Source organism: Crocuta crocuta, unplaced genomic scaffold (assembly GCF_008692635.1).
Source record: "Crocuta crocuta isolate KB4526 unplaced genomic scaffold, BGI_CrCroc_1.0 scaffold167, whole genome shotgun sequence".
In the NCBI taxonomy this organism is placed as follows: domain Eukaryota; kingdom Metazoa; phylum Chordata; class Mammalia; order Carnivora; family Hyaenidae; genus Crocuta; species Crocuta crocuta.
In genome coordinates, this window is record NW_027532406.1 from 6739423 (window position 1) to 6757534 (window position 18112).

Here is an 18112-nt window from a genome sequence, read left to right on the forward strand (position 1 = left end):
CCACCCACTTCCGTCACTTCCGGTAGCAAAGCATTTCCTGCGGAAGCAGGAAATCCCAGCTAGGCCACAGCCCACTCGGTAGTGCAGGAGCACCTGCCGCTCCCGATGGCTGCGCGTAGTGAACTGACTGCTCACAAGGCCTGGAGAGTCCAACCGGGAGAAACCGCAAAGGTTAGCAAACACTAGTCAGATTCTACCTAGCCCCGACCTGATAAATAACTTGTTTTTCGGTGGTGTCTCTTCAGTGTATATGTTAGATTGCTGGAGTTTGCAAAATCCTTTAACGCACAGACGCGAGAATTTTTTTTAAATGTTTTATTTCTGAGAGAGAAGGAGAGAGGGAGAGAGACAGCATGAACAGGGGAGGATCAGAGAGAGAGGGAGATACAGAATCTGAAACAGGCTCCAGGTTCTGAGCTAGCTGTCAGCACAGAGCCTGACGTGGGGCTCGAACCCACAAACCGTGAGATCATGACCTGAGCTGAAGTCGGACGCTTAACCGACTGAGCCACTCAGGCGCCCCGAGAAGTGTGTATTCTTGATCACCTGCGGAAACGTCGACACCAAAAGGAGATGCCGAGACTCACAAGCCTGGATAAGAACTACAATTCAGTCGGATATGGTCATTCCTTCCTGCGTGCACGTAGACATCCCCGAACATTCAGTGTCAGGTGTCAGGAGAAACAAGGCTAGGATTCAGTTAACAGACAATATACAATACTTGTCATCAAGAACTTTTATACACTCGTGGGAAATAGAGGAGTATCGGTTGTTCTGAAGACACAGAGAGGCACCCGAGCCGGCCTTAGCACCAGTAGAAAGAGCACCCAAACCACATGCACCTCTATGAGAAAAATACAAGGGCACCTAGGTGGCTCAGTCAGTTGAGTGTGGGACCTAGGCTCAGTTCATGATCTTGGGGTTCCTGAGTTTGAGCCCCAAGTCGGGCTCTGTCTCCCTCTCTCTTTGCCCCTCCCCTGCTTGTGCTCTCTCAAAAATAAAACATTAAAATTTTTTTAATTAAAAAAATACAGGGCTCTAAATCTTGCATAATTGAGGCAATATACTAATTCAAGGAGTTGAGGATAGTGGTCCATTGAGTGATCTATGACAATGTTACCAAACTCTGAAGAACTAGTGATCCAAAGAATTGGGAGTCATTTTTAAAAATCCGTTTAAATCACACCTGGCTTTGAAAGCCTGCACTGCTTGGTATTTGATTTTGCACACATTACTTAGTCTGCACCTGAGTTTCTCCTGCATGAAATCGGGATAACAAACTTATTTCATGGGCTGAAAAAATTACGTAAGATAATGAATGAAAAGGGGTTAGAAGTGTCTGGCACCTAAAGCACAATAAATGAGAGCCATTAAAACTTATAGATATTTAAAAAGACAACTTAAAATGTAATCATTTTATGACAAGTAAATGCAGAAGTTTTATTTCTGTATTTCATAAGATTAGTTTTTACTGCACATTTTAAAATGACAGTTTAATGGAAAATTTTCATGTTTCACATAAAACTGTTACTTGATGTTTCACAGTCTCAATTTTTTAACAGGTAAATTTATGTAAATCTACAGCAACTCTTTCTTTAACTTATACTCTGCGATATCTTTGAGCTAGGAACCTTCATTGGTAAAGTTTTGTATCCCAAAGGTTTCAAACAGTGCCTGGTACATAGGCACATAGTAGATTGACACTAAAAATTGATTGACCATTAAAAGGGCAATGTTGGGGTGTGGGGAAGAGAAGTAAATCTCTTGAAATAAATTTTAACTGTATGCCCAGGCAGGAAAGCAATTCAGTCATCCTGGTATTAGGTGTAGAAGCAGGAGGAAGCATGAATGCAATCAACCAACTGATAAAATGTTTAACATCTAGGATTTCGGCATTGTATGTGGGACTTTGGAGTACCTTAGTGAAGGCCCAGTCCATTCTTAAGGAACCTCTATGACACTGCAATAAACAATACAGGGACATTTTTATTACCAATAGATGTTGAACAAGTGAGTTGAACAAGTAGAGAACACTACTTAATGGAAAACTGTTGTCAAGACTTAGAAAATATGTAATTTCCTTTGTAATATACCTGCACATAGGCATAAGGCCAAAAGTCTAAGAGGAAGCATGTAAAGGCCCTTTTTGGCTCAAAGGGAGCCAAATTACTGTATTAAATCTAGTTATCAGTATAAAATTCAGCAACAAGTAGAAAAAAATAGGTCTTATATATACATTTGATTGGAAAAGTAAAGTTCTGGATATTGATTCTGCCAGACCAGTTTCCTCTGATGTAGATAACACCGTGTTTTCACAAAATGGTGGATTTCTATTTCAGAAAGTATGCGTGCGCGCGCATGCGCACACACGCACATGCACATACACACACACATTCAAAAGTCTGCACAACAATATGTTAGCAGTAATTATCTGAGTGATGGGATTATGGATGGTTTTTATTTTCTGCCATTTGCTCCTCTATTTTTTCAAATTTTCAACAATGGACGCATATTACTAATATGAAAAAAGGAATATGATTTAAAAAAACCTTATTAAACACTACCCACAAAACATGTGAAACAAAACCTATGTGAGAAGAAGCTCTCATTCACACCTAAATGTGAATTCATTATTCAAATTTCTAATGCTGGAGGAAATAAAACAGACATTTATACAAGTTCAAAAACTGAAGATCTGGGTGACTGATTTAATTAAATTCAAATAGCTGTTAAGTGGCCACACTAGGGCACAAATACCAAACAGAAGGCTCTGAGTAGCCAAAAGATGGAAGCATGAAGGTGCTGTGCTCTATGAGGTAAGAGCAAAGGGGCTAAATGCAGCCCAAAGCTGAGAATTCTGCCTCCGCTTCTTCTAGAAGGTATGGAAAGCGATTAATCTTCTTAGGACCTGCCCCATCTTCCTTGCTAATAGGGAAGCCAGCCTTTAGCAAGTGGACCCCTAAAATCTACCTCCACCCTGCTATCACACCCCTACATGCTTATCTTTTTCACTCACTTCCCTGAAAGTGGGTTTCAAAACAAGGCCTACAAAGCCTTCTGAGATATGACCTTACCTTGTTCTCATCACTGGTTTCCTCACAGTGAGAATCCCAGCAATGAGAGCAATTTCTTGTTCACCATACTGAGACCTTTTTTTATTAGCTATTCTATGCCTCTGCCTGGATGTTCATTCCCACTTTGCTTCTTTTACCTGATTTAATTCATTTTCAATCATCATGTCCAAAAAGCTTTGTCCAGGGGCGCCTGGATGGCTCAGTCAGTTAAGCATCCAACTTCGGCTCAGGTCATGATCTCATGGTTCGTGGGTTCGAGCCCCGCATCGGGCTCTGTGCTGACAGCTCAGAGCCGGGAGCCTGCTTCGGTTTCTGTCTCCCTCTCTCTCTGCCTCTCTCCCACTTGTGGTCTGTCTCTGTCTCTCAAAAATAAATGTAAAAAAAATATATATGTCCTAATGGCAAAAAGCTTTCTTTGAACTCCTACCCCCATTCCTGGGCTGGGCTAAGTGCCCTTATGCAGAGCTCTCAAATGATTGCACTTAGTCATTGCCATGGACCTAGGTTTAGGTGACCATTTATTTCACTAGATTCTAAGCTACTGAGGGCAGAGACCAGGCACACATTATTCACCTTTGTACCCCGAACATGGTGCCTGGGGCATTGTTGGTATACAACGTACTCTGACTGAAGTACTAGTACTCATGCACTTTTGTAGGAATGGAGCCCCTATTTCACCTTCAAAAATCTTCATATCACATCTTCATAAACTCACAGCTCACAACTACTCATATGCAGAGTCAACTGACACTTCCCCCCTCCCCACCCCCAGTCATGGTTATCCGGAACCCCATTTCCCATAATCAAAACTTTCCCCTTTCTCAATCCAGCACTGAGTCCTCCCCACACACCCCGGCTTAACTGAAATCTGGCTCTTGCTGAAAAATACTATTCCTGCAGCTCTCCCACACATGTTGCTCAGTCCCCATATCCCATGTACCCTGGTATCCATGTCCTCTTCTTTTCCTCAAAACCACTTCCAAACTATTGCTCCTTCACTATCATGTAAATGCCCTTTTCCCCTTGAAGATACGTGGCAGTATCACCCTATACTCTTTCTTGTTCACATAACTTAAACTCTACCATTCACTGGCTTAGTCTTCCTCTCCCTCCTCAGTCCTAGAGACTTCACTGTCCACGAAAACACCCAAAGGATGCTAGACTCTCTTCTTTGACCATCTCATCTGAAATGACCTTTGCCCCTCAACAGGCCTGCTACCAAACCCTGCACTTGTCTTCTCCCCAACTGCTCCACTCTTGAAACCTCAGAGAACTTTCAGTGACCTTCAGGTCCTTGCCCCTTCCATATTCTCCGTTATCAACCCTACCTCCACTTCAATCCCTAGGCATTCTAGACTCCATGGACCATTACTCCAGTCACTTTTGCCAAAGTTCTTCATCCTTTCATCTCACAGAGCAAAACCCCAATCCTGGATCAATCAGGCATCTCCCATCTCCATTCCTACAACAGAATATCAAACGTTACTACAGGAAATCACTCAAGTGCTCTAATTGCTGCCAGAATAAATGAAGTCTCTAATCTCACCTGGACCCTCAAAGCTGCCTGTGACCCTCAGTTTGCCTGGTAAGCAATCTATCTTGTTCTACAGGTGATACCTCACCTTTTCTCCAGTTTCTCAGATCTCCAAGCCTGCTACTTCCCTCTTCACCCTCAGATGACCGTGAAAGAATACCACAGAAAAAAACAGAAGACATCAAGCAGGCACTCCCTCAACTTTTTACCTTAACACCTGCAAACTCACCTACATGATAATCGTACTTTCCTCCTGGCAAAATGTGCTTCTACCTCTAATGCTAAATTCTTGCTGCTTAAGTTCAATCCTCCAAGTCTTCATAGAGATCTTGTTCCATCATATGTTCTTTCTCTTCCTCCCTCCTTTCTGGCTCCTTCCTGTAGTAGTATCCCATGCTCTTTACTTCCCTCATCCTCCCTTAGCACACACATACAAAAAGTTCTGTCATCTCATGTCGTTTCTTTCAATCCAGCTTTAGTTTATTCTTCCCTATTCACAGCCAAATTTCTGGAAGACAGATTTGTTGTCCTTACTTTATCTCTCATTTCCTCCTAAAGCCACTGTTCAGTGGTTTCTACTCTCAATACTTTATTACTATGGTTGTTCCCTATGTCAAACATCTCCTTTTTGCCAAATCCAATGGCCGTCTCAGACTCATCTTCTGGTTCCTCTGACAGCCTCATACTTCTGGGCCTTATGCCTTCTTACCTCTTCTTGATGGTGATGGAATTCCCTCCTCTGTTATGTAGTAAATACATTAATTTGCTTCTGGGTCTACTCCTTAGTCCTCTTTTCTTACTATACTTTCCCTAGACAAGCTCTTCCACTGCCTTAACTACAATTACCATTTTTTTTTATTATTACCTAATCTTTACACCTCTAGATCTCTCTCCTGCTTTAAACTTACAAATTCAACTGCATACTGTTTACCTCCTCTTATATCTTCTTTTTAGATCTCATGGCTATTCGATATTAAAATATATCTAATACTGAACTAATCATATCCCCCTTCCCTCCCCACATAACTTTACTTGTTCTTCTTCCTAGTACCTTATCTCAGTGACAAAAATCTGTTTTATTCTTCTGCATCTCTCTCATCTTCCAATTCAATTAAGTACTGAGTCCTACCATTTTATTTCCTAAAAACTTTGGGGATGCCTGGCTGGCTTGTTGGCGGAGCATGTTAACTCTTAATCTTGGAGTCGTGAGTTCAAGCCTCACTTTGAGTATAGAATAATAAACTTAAAAAAAAAAAAACTTTGGAAATCTATCCATGTTTCTCATTGTCACCCACCACTATTTAGCACAGTGGTTAAGAATGCTGGTTCAGAAGGTAGACTTATCTGGGTTTAAATCCTCACTCCACTACATATGATCCAGCTGGGATTCTGGACAAGTAATAAGCTCCCAAATGCCTCAGTTCTTATCATCAAAATGTTACCTACTATTAATGCAGACCAGCATCATCTCTACCTTGGATTCTTCCAACAGCATCTTAAGAGGTCTCCTTACCTCCCATCTTGTTCTTCTCTAATCCAGTCTCTTCAGTGTAGCCAATAATCTTTTCTAAAACACAAATCTCATTATGTCATTCCTTACTTTAAATCATTTAATGGTTGACTACAGTCTTCAAGAGAATGTTTAAACTTAACAATGCATACAAGGCCTTTAAAATCAGGTCCCTGTTAAATACTAAATTGTTCTCTTTTATTCCTGCCCTCTGCCTGTCACATGCAAACCATACTGAACTAATTGTAGGTCCTCAGACTTACTATGGTATTCTTTGGCTCTGGTTATTTGCATATGCTGTTCTCCCTGCCTGCAAACGCTCTCCTTTCTGAACTCTTCTTCCCACCATTCACACATACTTGCTTAGATCAACAGATACTTTTGATTTATTTCTTCTCTTGGGTGTCACTTCTTGAAAGCCTTTCTGACTCCTAAGACTGGTTTGGTATACCCGAAGAGGTCCTTAACATTCCATCCTACCTACCTTAGCCTTTAGATGTTAATCTCATTCATAACTGTTTGTCTTTAGACTCTAAGTTCCTTGAAGATAGTGCTGTGCCTTGTTCACCACTACATCTCTAGTGATCAACACAGTGATAGGCACATAGTAGACTTCAATCATTATCTGGTGAATAAATTTTTTTTTTTGGTGAATAAATTATTGAACATACACTGCTTGCACACTTTTTTAATTAACTATATCTAGAATTTAAATGTTATGCCTAACCAATCAAGTCTCCAGTTTATACAGCCCTTTAATGTAGAAGGGATTTCTTTTCTACTACATAGCCTATGAAAGGAATGATCTGAATACAAATACACCACATTTTTCAAAATCCAAGTAATCTTAAGATTAATTTGACTGTCATGTTTTAGAAGAAACCATAGGTTACAATGACAAAATTCTTAACACATAGTGAAAAGAGACAATAAAAGGAGGTTTTTTTATTCAAAGGTATAACTGGATAAGTAGATTTGTTTACAACCATTCTTGTGAAATACTTTTTAAAAAAATATGACCAACTTCTTTGCAAAGAGCAGACACACACCTCAACTATGATGACCTAATTTTTGGTGGATAATGTACATGATTAGGCAGAACTAGGCAAGCTCACACTGGTAGGTTAACTATCAAATACTCAGTCAAAACTCCGTTTGTGGCCCCCGCTTCTTGATCGATTTCTATTCCCACTTCGTCTTCTACCATCTTGTCGACTTCCTGATCGACTCCCCTGTCGACTCTGTCTACCTGACCGGCCACCAGATCGACCACCTGACCGGCCCGACCGGCCCGACCGGCCACTTGACCAGCCACTCCTCTGCCTGGAGTTAGAAGATGTGTTTCCATCATAATATTCTTCAATTTCAGGTAACTTGGCTGGCAATGAAAGTATCCAGTCTGAATCATGCCACTCTGCCTGTTGGGGGAATTCAGAGGATTAATATAAATGCAAAATAGAAACCATAAGCAAGCATACTAGGTACAGGAGATTCTTTTTTTAATATCCATTAACTACTAGCTAAAGGCCATCTTTCCATTAAATTCAAAGTTTCTGGAACAAAATTGAAAGCCAGAAAACAAAAATAAAAACATATTCAAAGTACATCCATTTAAGTTCCTAAATTTTAGTCTTAGGAGAAATTCTTAGGCTCATTTTGAGGCTCATAATTTCATAGTTTATATATTCTAAAAGAGAGCACTGATTTCTTGGCACTAAACAAGTAGGCCATTAATAAATACTGTATTTCTTTTATCAGTTATATTGACAGAAGCAAGAAGTGAGAGCTAATGATGGAGATTAAAACCTGTCAACACAGCTGAGGACAAAAATATGTAGCCATTGGAAATAATTTGGTGTCAGGGTAAACAACTCAAGACATACAAATCAGCGCTCTTAAAAGCATCACTATGTTATACCCTGCTACATTAACTGTTCATTGTGATCGTGAGTTGCCAAGGAAAGTGAATATTAAAATACCCTGTTGTTAAGAGCAAGCAGAGACAAACACACATACCACTGGTGGCAATATATGACCAAAGCCTTAAAAATGCACAAACTTTCTGGCGAAGCAATCATCTTAGAAAATCATCTTATATCATATGTTTTGACTCATGTGGAATTTGAGAAACTGAACAGAGGATCACGGGGGAAGGGAAGGGAAGGGGAAAAAATTAGTTTCAAACAGAGAGGCAGGCAGACCACAAGAGTCTTAAATACAGAGAACAAACAGGGTTGAGGGAGGGCGGTGGGGAGGGAAAAATGGGTGATGGGCATTGAGGAGGGCACTTGTTGGGATGAGCACTGGGTGTTGTATGTAAGCAGTAAAGTATGGGGATCTACTCCCAAAGCCAAGAGTATACTGTGTACATTGCATGTTAGTTAACTTGACAATAAATTCTACTGAAAAAATAAATTAATAAAATAATTTTTTAAAATGTTTTTTATTTATTTCTGAGAGAGACAAAGAGAGCATGGACAGGAGAGGGTAAGAGAGAGGGAGACAAGAATCTGAAACAGGCTCCAGGCTTTGAGCTGGGTGTCAGCACATAGTCCGACGTGGGGTTCGAACCCACAAACCACGAGATCATGACCTGAGCCGAAGTCAGACACGTAACTGACTGAGTCACCCAGGTGCCCCTAAATTATAATTAAATGAGGAGTATCTTAGGGGTACCTGGGTGGCTCAGTCAATTAAGCTACCGACTCTTGATTTTAGTCATGATATCAGGGTTCATGAGACGGAGTCCCACATTACACTCTGTTGCTGACTGCTCGGAGCCTGCTTGGGATTCTCCCTATCCCTCCCTGTGCCCCTTCCCTGTGTGCACATGTGCTCTAAGTAAATAAATAAACATTTAAGAAAAAAAAATCATCTTTGGGCCCTGGGTGGCTCAGTCAGTTTACTGTTTCGGACTCGATTTCAGCTTGGGTCATAATCTCACGGTTCATGAGTCTGGGCCCCAGGTTGGGCTCTGCGCTGGCAGCTAGAAGCCTGCTTGGGATTTTCTCTCTCTCTCTCCCTCTGCCCTTCCTCCACTCATATATTTTCTCTCTCTTTCTTAAAATAAATAAACTTAAAAAAATTCATCTAGGGGCACCTGAGTGGCTCAGTTGGTTAAGCTTCCGACTCTTGGCTTCAGCTCAGGTCAAGATCTCGTGGTTGATGGGTTCAACCCCATGTAAGGCTCTGTGCTGACAGGGTGGAACCTGCTTGGGATTCTCTTTCCCTCTCTCTGCCCCTTCCCTGCTCTCTCTCAAAAAAAAAATAAACATTTTTTTTAAAGACTCATCTTAAAGAGATAAACATGGCAATGCATAAAGAGTTAACTATACTACCCCTTTCTGATGGTGACAACCTGACCAAAAGAACAAGCCCCTCACAAAGGACCTCCTATACCCAGCCCCAGAAAAGAGGAAGGACAAAAAGAAGCACCTGGTGCAGAGCCCCAACTCCTACTTCATGGATATGAAGTACCCTAGGTGCTACAAAATCACCATCTTCAACCACACACAAACAAGTGGTGGTGTGCGAGGGCTGCTCCACCGTCCTGTGTCAGCCAACAGGAGGAAAAGCAAGGCTTACAGAAGGATGCTCCTTCAGACAGAAACAGCATAAAAGCACCCTGAACCAACACAAGTGGGAAACTATCCTAATAAACAGATTTTGGATTAAAAACCAAAAAAAGAAGAGTTAGCTATACCATCATTCATGGCTGTCCTGTTTATAACAGTATATTATTGGAAATAACCTAAATGTCAGAAAACAGAACATTAAGAAAAGTTGACCAAAGGTGCCTGGCTGGCTCAGTTGGTAGACCATGTGACTCTTGATCTCAGGGTCATGAGTTCAAGCCCCACATTGGGCATGGAGCCTACTTAAAATTAAAAAAAAGAGCAAAGTTGACCACCCACATGACCTAATGCAGGGAGCTATTAAAAAAGGAATGTGTTCACAATATATTCTAAATTTTTAAAAAGACTTAAAAAACAGAATACCCAAATACATATATAAATATGCACAGTAGTGCAACAGTCAAATTCTATACTGTAAGAATCTAGTAGACAATCTCTTTCTTCAACAAATACAAGAAAAATTTTTTAAAGTGGCAGAGAAAGGAGCAAGAAACTACAGATTAAAAGAGACTTAGGAAACATTAAATTATAACGTATGGGACTTCTAAGATATTCAGGAGATTAAAAAAATAAAAATACTTAGGAGACAATAGGGGAAATTTAAACACAAAACTGGGTGATATTAAGGAATTATTATTTTAGGGATTTGAACTATAGCATTATGATTATATTTTTAAAAAGTATCCCTAATAGGTATATGGAAATATTTATGGTGAAATGATAGAATACCTACAATTTCTCTCAAAATCATACATACAGGAGAGTAGGAAAATGGATGGAAGGGACATGAAACAAACCAGCTGTGAGCTGATCACAACTGAAGCTGATTGATAGGCACATGAATATTCATCATGCAATTCTATTTTTTTATATTTGAAATTCTATACAATAAAAAATGTTTTAAACGATGATATAGGCTAGATATATTACATAAAGGAAAGTTAATTGACTTAGGCATCATAATGATATTGTGACTTCTTTTAAATGACTATTTTAAATAGTTAAATATTCAACTATTTAACATAATATTTTTAAAATACCTGTAACCTTTCTGACTCAGTTGTAGGAACGTCAAAGCAAACACCCTGAAAGCAAAATGAAAAAATTTTTATTTAGATGCAGATGAGTTGAATTTTTACTAATACTTGCTGGTAATCTTACAGTAGCTTAAAAAAAAAAGGGGGTGTGTTCCATGAATGCTTATAAGATTAAAACAACATATAAATAATGCATGAGAATGGCTGTTTACTGTATTTTCTAAATCTGAAAAGTAAATACAATATCCAACAGGAATCTACTACTAAAAATGTAAAGTATTCTCTAGAAAAGTTCTTGTAGACACTTTAATGTTGTTCCATGTCCACTGTAAAATGATCCATGTAATAAATTCTTTGGAAAATTTAGTGCTGGAAAGTTTCTATCCTGAAGAGATGCAGTAATTATCACATAATGAGAATATGATATAACCCAAGATGTTTCTTCTTTGATACTGCTGTCAATAAATTGAAAGATACTTTAATTCTCAAGTACAGCAACTAGTCTGGCCTAAAGATCTTGTTAGATTTTCCCTGCCCTTCACGTTTTTCCTGAATGTGCATCTCATATTTGCTACAAGACGTTTTTTAATGGTAACATTAAACTTTGAGAGAAATGATTATTTCCAATAAATAATAAAGTTAATAAATTCTAGACTAGAATAAATCTATGTAGCAGAGTTGGATGAATAAATATAACATCTTTTCTCAAAACCATTAGAAGAAACAGTCGCTAAGATCAGAAATGGTTTTAACTTTGCTATTTCAAGAATGTATTAGCAACCACAGCAGGCCACTTAAAAGTCAACACTGCATATTCTCTAAATAACAGAGCTGTTCAGCTGTTGAAATTATAAGTTACTTAGTCATAGAGTAAAACACATACAACCACAGATAATATGTGTACAAGAGCAGAAACTTAGATAACTTGGATATTAAACAAACTAAGCAGATGACTTACAGCTTTCTAGAGAAGTTATTTATTTATATAACTCCCCAAATTTACAACTGGAAGTAATCCATCACACAGAGAAAACTATATTATGCACCCTATGAGAATTGAAAAAAAGAAAGAAACAAAATCTCCTGGTCTTCAGAAACAATTATAGTAGTTGATTAAAAAGCTTTTTATTTGTCTAGAAAAACCTACCATATTTCCTTTCAGGAGGCACATTCTGGTAATTTGGGACACAGCATTACTACTCAGTTTTCTGTTAAGTTCTTTCCAAGCACAGTTGACATCCTGGATTTCTTCTGGGCTTTCCAGAGTCATGGTCACAAACCCCTTAAAAATTAAAAGCCACATTATCTTTGGGGGAAAAAAGCAGCAAAAGCAGGACAATGAAGTTCTAACTTTATGACCTAACTGTACATTTTTCATGAGACATCAGTATTACATGGCTGCTAAAAATATAACTTTTTAAAAAATATTTTTAACTCTTGAATGCTGACAAAAACTGAGGACTGATGGATGTGGGGGGAGGGAGGGATGGGCANACTCCTGGCTCCGAACTAGCTGTCAGCACAGAGCCCGATGCAGGGCTCAAACCCACGAACCGTGAGATCATGACCTGAGCTGAACTTGGACATTTAAACGACTGAGCCACCCAGGTGTCCCAAAAAATAACTTCTTTGAAACTTTATTAATAGAAGACTAATGTTTACAGATCGTTGAAAGAACCATTCTTCTTTGTATTGCTGTAAAGACTCATGATTTAAGAAATAATCAGAGCTTGAGAGAAAAAAATAAAGTAATAAAGAATTAAGAAAATGCTGAAAGAGTCAAAGCTTGGCATGGAAACAAAAGAAGATATAAATATCTCTAAACTTTTTTTTTAATGTTTATTATTTTTGAGAGAGAGACAGAGCATGAGCAAGGGAGGGGCAGAGAGAGAGGGAGACAAAGAATCCAAAGCAGGCTCCAGGCTCTGAGCTGTCAGCACACAGCCCGAAGCAGGGCTTGAACTCACAAACCATGAGCTTATATGACGTGAGCCAAAGTCAGATGCTTAACCGACTGAGCCACCCAGGTGCCCCTAAATCTCTCTGAACTTTTGAAGGACTATTACATATGCAAAGATTACTTGTTCCGTAAAACTTCACTGGACAGCAAAAGGATCAGCATGAAGAAGATACAGGGAGGGAGTCATGTAGTAATTTTTTTAAGTAAGCTCTAAGCCCAACAGGCAAATTGAACTCACAACCCTGAGATCTAGGGTACCATGCTCTACTGACTTGAGCCAGCCAGGATCCTCTCATTTATCTAAGAAATATCTACTGACTGTCCCCTATGTATGTGCCAGAGTCATACATAGTAGGTGCTGAAGGTTTAGCAGTAAAGAGTCCTTTCTCTCATGAAGGTTATATTCTCATATTGGGAGTAGGGGTGGTGGTGATGACATGGGGTAGGTAGTAAACAAATAAGCAAACGTAAAATGCCAAATAGTAATAAGCATCATGAAGAGAAAGAAAGCAAGACAAGGAAATTGAGAGCAAAGGGAAAGGTAAGCTATTAGACAGGGGTATAGCTCAATGGTAGAGCATCTGACTGCAGAGTGATCAGGAAAGACCTCTATAACACAGTGGTATCTGAAGAGAGACCTAAATGAAGTGAAGGGGGAAACCACGCGGTAAAAAGAAAGAATATATGAAACAGTGCAAGTAAGTGCAAAGGTCTTGTGTGGAAGTAGGTTTACGCTTGAGTAACAAGTAGCTTAGGGTAGCTGAAACAGGCAAGGGGAGAGTGTTAAGTGATGAGGTCAAAGAGGTACAGAGGGGAAGACCCTATAGGGCATGTGTGGTAAAGACTTTGGATCTTGGTTTAACCTATAAAAAAAATTTCAAACCCACTAACACTGTTTCTAAGATATTTAATCAGAAGTTAGATGACCCATCTGCCAAAGAGGGATCCCTCTATTAGATAAGGGCTGGGAATAAATGATCTCTTAGGTACTCCTTTGCCTAAAAGTCTATCAACATTTTCCTAAAAAAATATGTTTTAAGTATTTTCCTAAGAAGTATTTGGTGGCAGGGTGCCTGGGTGGCTCAGTGGGTTAAGCAACTGACTCTTGATTTTAGCTCAGGTCATGATCTCAGTTTTGTGAGTTCAATCCCTGCATCGGGCTCTGTGCTGACACTGTGGAACCTCCTTGGGACTCTTTCTCTTACTCCTCCCCAATTCACACTCTCTCTGTCTCTCTCAAATAAATAAACTAAAAATAATCATAAAAATAAATAAAAAATAATTACGGAAAGTAAAAGATACCTTCACAGAGGGAATACATGGCAGTTTTCCATTGTAAACAAGTGATCAAACTAAGCAATTTTAATACTGAAACAATCTGACATCATATGCCTCCTGATGTAATATAGTATAAAATACATAGTATCACCCACAGGGTACTTTGGCCAAAACTATTTAACCTGAATATAAAATCACACTTTGACATTACTTCTAATTTACAGGAAACTTTCTTAAATAAAGGCAAAAGTTATGTGATGTATGAAAAAGAGAAAACCAGGGGCACTTGGGTGGCTCAGTCTGTTAAGCATCTGACTTCGGCTCAGGTCATGATCTCACTGTTTGTGGGTTCGAGCCCCGTGTCCAGCTCTTTCTCTGCCCCCCCCCCCTTGCTCACACTGNAAAAAAGAAAAGAAAACCAGAAAAATTCAGGTGAGAAATTTTAGACTCTGATCTAGACAACTAACCTATACTCTTTAAAAAAAATAACAAAAAAGATGGGAAAACAGCTCCAGATTAAAAGAAACGTAACACCAAATATAATATATGAACCTGAATTGGATCCTGATGGTTTTTAAAAAATGTTCATCTGTGGGGCACCTGGGTGGCTCAGTTGGTTAAGTGTCTGACTTCAGCGGAGGTTTGTAGGTTCAAACCCCGTGTCGGGCTCTGTGCTGACAGCTAGCTCAGAGCCTGGAGCCTGCTTCAGATTCTGTGTCTCCCTCTCACTGACCCTCCCCTGTTCTCTCTCTCTCTCTCTCTCTCTCAGAAATAAATAAAACATTAAAAAAAAATTTTTTTTAATGTTCATTTGTTTGAGAATGAGAGCGAGTGGGGGTGGGGCAGACAGAGAAGGAGAGAGAATCTCAAGTAGGCTCCGTGCAGAGCACTATGGGGGGCTCGAACTCACAAACCGTGTTATCATGACCTGAGCCATGATTGAAAGTCGAACAGACAACCAACTGAGCCATTCAGGTGCCCCAAGTCCTGATGTTTTTTTTTAAAAATACACAGTATACGTGGGGCTGTGGGGGCGGGAGGGATGGACACATGAAGTCACTCCCAGCAAAATGACATTTGTTTAAACCATTAACACTTGCCAGATGGAAAACCTCAGACACACCAGATGTACTCATTTATCCTACACCACCAAAGAGTCACATGTAAGTTTACCTGCCTTGCTCTTTTTGTTCTCCTCTCCCACCAACTCTCTCTCTCTCAATTGCTCTCTCTCCACCCAGACATCAGAGCTCTCTTATTGATGGGTCCTGTCATCCAGGGACTCTCCTCACTTATACCATGATGAGTTGTAAATCTTTGAACTATTTTCAGCCAATAGCTCTGATGTGATTTGTTCTGACATCTGACACTGACCCAGCAGGGGACTAGGTCAGATAGTGTCACACCACGCACACACAATCCTTACGTTGCGTGGTACTGTGTGAACTGCACAGCATCTATGCTTTGATTTGCATGGTTCCATGGCAACTTACAAAATAAACAGGTTCTGGTATGTAAAGTTTCAGTTAACACAATATTGGCAAAGTAAAGGTTTCATGTTTATCTCTTCAGATAGATAAATTATCTATGGTTCAATTTTAATCTTTTCTCAATCACATGATTTTCTAATAGATTTCTACCTTATCAGAGGTGATCAGAGATCGTGGTTCAAAACTTGATGCACCAGAAATGTGGGCTAATGCTGCAGCCAATGCATCAACTGCTCCTTTCTCTTCTATCAATCTCTGAGCTGATGGTCGGAAAAAATCAACAGCAGCGTAAGAAACGGAAGCCAAAGACCTATGGTTTAAAAAGAGTACATTTTTTTGGTCAAGACAAATGTAAAAAATTAAAGATAAGAGAATGAATGGGAAAAGAAAGAGCAACGTTTTCGTATTTTAATATAACTAAAAATCTGCTGGTAAAACTGGTGATTAAGTTTTCTGATATTTGAACTAGGAGAGCTTAAAGATGAATAGCCTAATACAAAAGAAAAACTTATTCAGCAAGGTCAGAAAGCATACCTGATGGCATCCATGCTTTTAGATTTAACTAAATCCATTGTAGAAGGAACACCTACACGTTTAAAAGTAATTCCCTGAAAATGAAAGAATTACATTAAAGAAAAATGGAAGTCTTTACAATTAATTCCTAAATTAATATAGTTTGTTGAATTTCCATTTCTTGGACTTAAAGATTTCCAAGCCCCAGTAGATCAAAAGACCTGCTTTTTCTAATAAATCATCAATTACAAATTCTAGAAAGAGAAAAAAAATTTAATTGCCCTTAGTGACAATCCTGAAATTTCACTTACAAAATAAAGCTGATTCCAAAACAGGAAAAAAGACATTTATGTCTATCAACTTTTTTTTCTTATTACCCTATCTCATTTTTACAAAGTAGATGAAACAGTGTTTAAAAACAGACATCATAAAAAAAGGAAAAAATGTAAAATACCACAAAAAAAATCCAGGCCACAAAATATGTACATAATTTCTTAAAGAAATTGGCCATTGTACCATGACTCAATATAATCTTAATAAATACACCAAGACTATGTCACAGTCACCCCTTCACAATGCTGGACTAGGAGATACTGAAATCACAATGTGCTTCTGATTTTAGAATCAAGGGAGAAATTCAAGGGAAAACTGAGAAAGTCAGCTCTTCTGTCTTCACAATAAAAGCTGTATCAAAACAAAGTCTTGCGGCTCATATAAATTTAGCTCTCCACATGCTTCACATCCAAATGCAGCTTAAACTGAGAAAATGGTTATAAGGATCTATTTGTAAGAACAAATATAAAAAGAGTTCTTCTCTAAGGCACCGTTTAGATAATAAGCCTGAAATAATTTAACTCTACTTACTGCTTTTTGTTCCACATATCTTAGTTGACCTCTTTCTCTTGGCTGATAAAAACATATGCAAATCCCTGTCCGGCCAGCTCTACCTGTGCGTCCAGAACGATGAATATAGGACTCAACATCCTAAGAATAAAATAGGCATTTTTCAATACTTTTTAAAAAATTCTGACCAAAAACATCTGGCAAGTTAAACAGTCATTCCAACATTCAAATAATAATGCTAACAAAAACAAAACTACTACCACCAATAATAATATTATTTCAATCTTGTTGCTCTTTCACCATTCCAAAGAACTTTTATGCTGAAGTTTTAGATTTTTTAATCTACCTCTCTTCGTATGACAGCTTTGTATAATTCCTTTGCATGACTGCATGCTTCAAATCCAAATAACAAAGTTAATCATTTGCTAAGGCATCAGATTCTGAACAATTTAATACTGCATTAATAAAAAAAACCATGGCTAAGAACAAGAACAGATAACATATTTTGCATATCTCAGGCAATATATTGTAAATAAATAAAATGGTAATTTATAAATAAAATCTCATTTCTTACCTGGGGAGGAGAACTTTGAATCACCAGGTCCACCTCAGGAATGTCCAAACCACGAGCAGCCACATTGGTTGCCACCAAAACTTTAAAACTACCTTCCCTGAAGCCTTTCAATGTAATCTCTCTTTGTGACTGTGCAATGTCTCCATGTAAACACTGGGCATTCTATTTGACAAAAGAGAAAAAGTATACAACTCACACTTGCAATTGATAGCACCATAACATCATACAGTCTGTGCTCTTTTTGTTGTTTTTTAATTTTTTTTAAAGTAATCTCTACACCCAATGTAGGGCTTGAACTTACAACCCCAAGATCAGGAATTAGATGCTCCACTGACTGAGCCAGCCAGGTGCCCCAATCTTATTTTCCGGTAATTACAGTGATGCTGCTTATTGTCCAAATATTACAGAAAATAAATATTTAATATGAAATATAAAACCTTCCCTCAATATCACTTATTCCCTTAATAGTTCATTAACCATTTGGTGAATTGTCCTCCAGATTTAAAAAAAAAACAAAAACAAAAAAACACAAGACACACAACCCACACATAACACCATATAATATTATGTATATACTTATAAAAATGGGATCATAGCAGGGTGCCTGGGTGGCTTAGTTGGTTAAGCGTCCGACTTTCGCTTAGGTCATGATCTCACGGTTCGT

The 18112-nt window shown here is 38.7% G+C and overlaps 1 protein-coding gene, 1 long non-coding RNA gene and 1 pseudogene across 2 annotated transcripts in view; 2 read left to right on the forward strand and 1 right to left on the reverse strand.

The window, feature by feature from the left end:
- Window positions 1–63: 63 nt before the first annotated feature.
- LOC144243597 (uncharacterized) lies at window positions 64–15763 on the forward strand. The gene is made up of 4 exons (XR_013338689.1): window positions 64–171; window positions 4490–4659; window positions 7383–7487; window positions 15661–15763. It is a non-coding gene; the product is annotated as an uncharacterized LOC144243597 (long non-coding RNA).
- Window positions 7036–18112, reverse strand: part of DDX50 (DExD-box helicase 50) — a 32636-nt gene continuing 21559 nt past the window's right edge. Inside the window, exons 9-15 of the mRNA XM_077778740.1 lie at window positions 17449–17610; window positions 16896–17015; window positions 16053–16126; window positions 15669–15828; window positions 11938–12072; window positions 10794–10838; window positions 7036–7536 (exon numbers count right to left, since the gene is read on the reverse strand). Coding sequence (XP_077634866.1) covers window positions 7258–7536; window positions 10794–10838; window positions 11938–12072; window positions 15669–15828; window positions 16053–16126; window positions 16896–17015; window positions 17449–17610 — 975 coding nt within the window. The 3' untranslated portion in view covers window positions 7036–7257. The remainder of the gene's footprint in view (window positions 7537–10793; window positions 10839–11937; window positions 12073–15668; window positions 15829–16052; window positions 16127–16895; window positions 17016–17448; window positions 17611–18112) is intronic.
- On the forward strand, window positions 9183–9826 carry LOC144243596 (small ribosomal subunit protein eS27-like pseudogene; annotated as a pseudogene).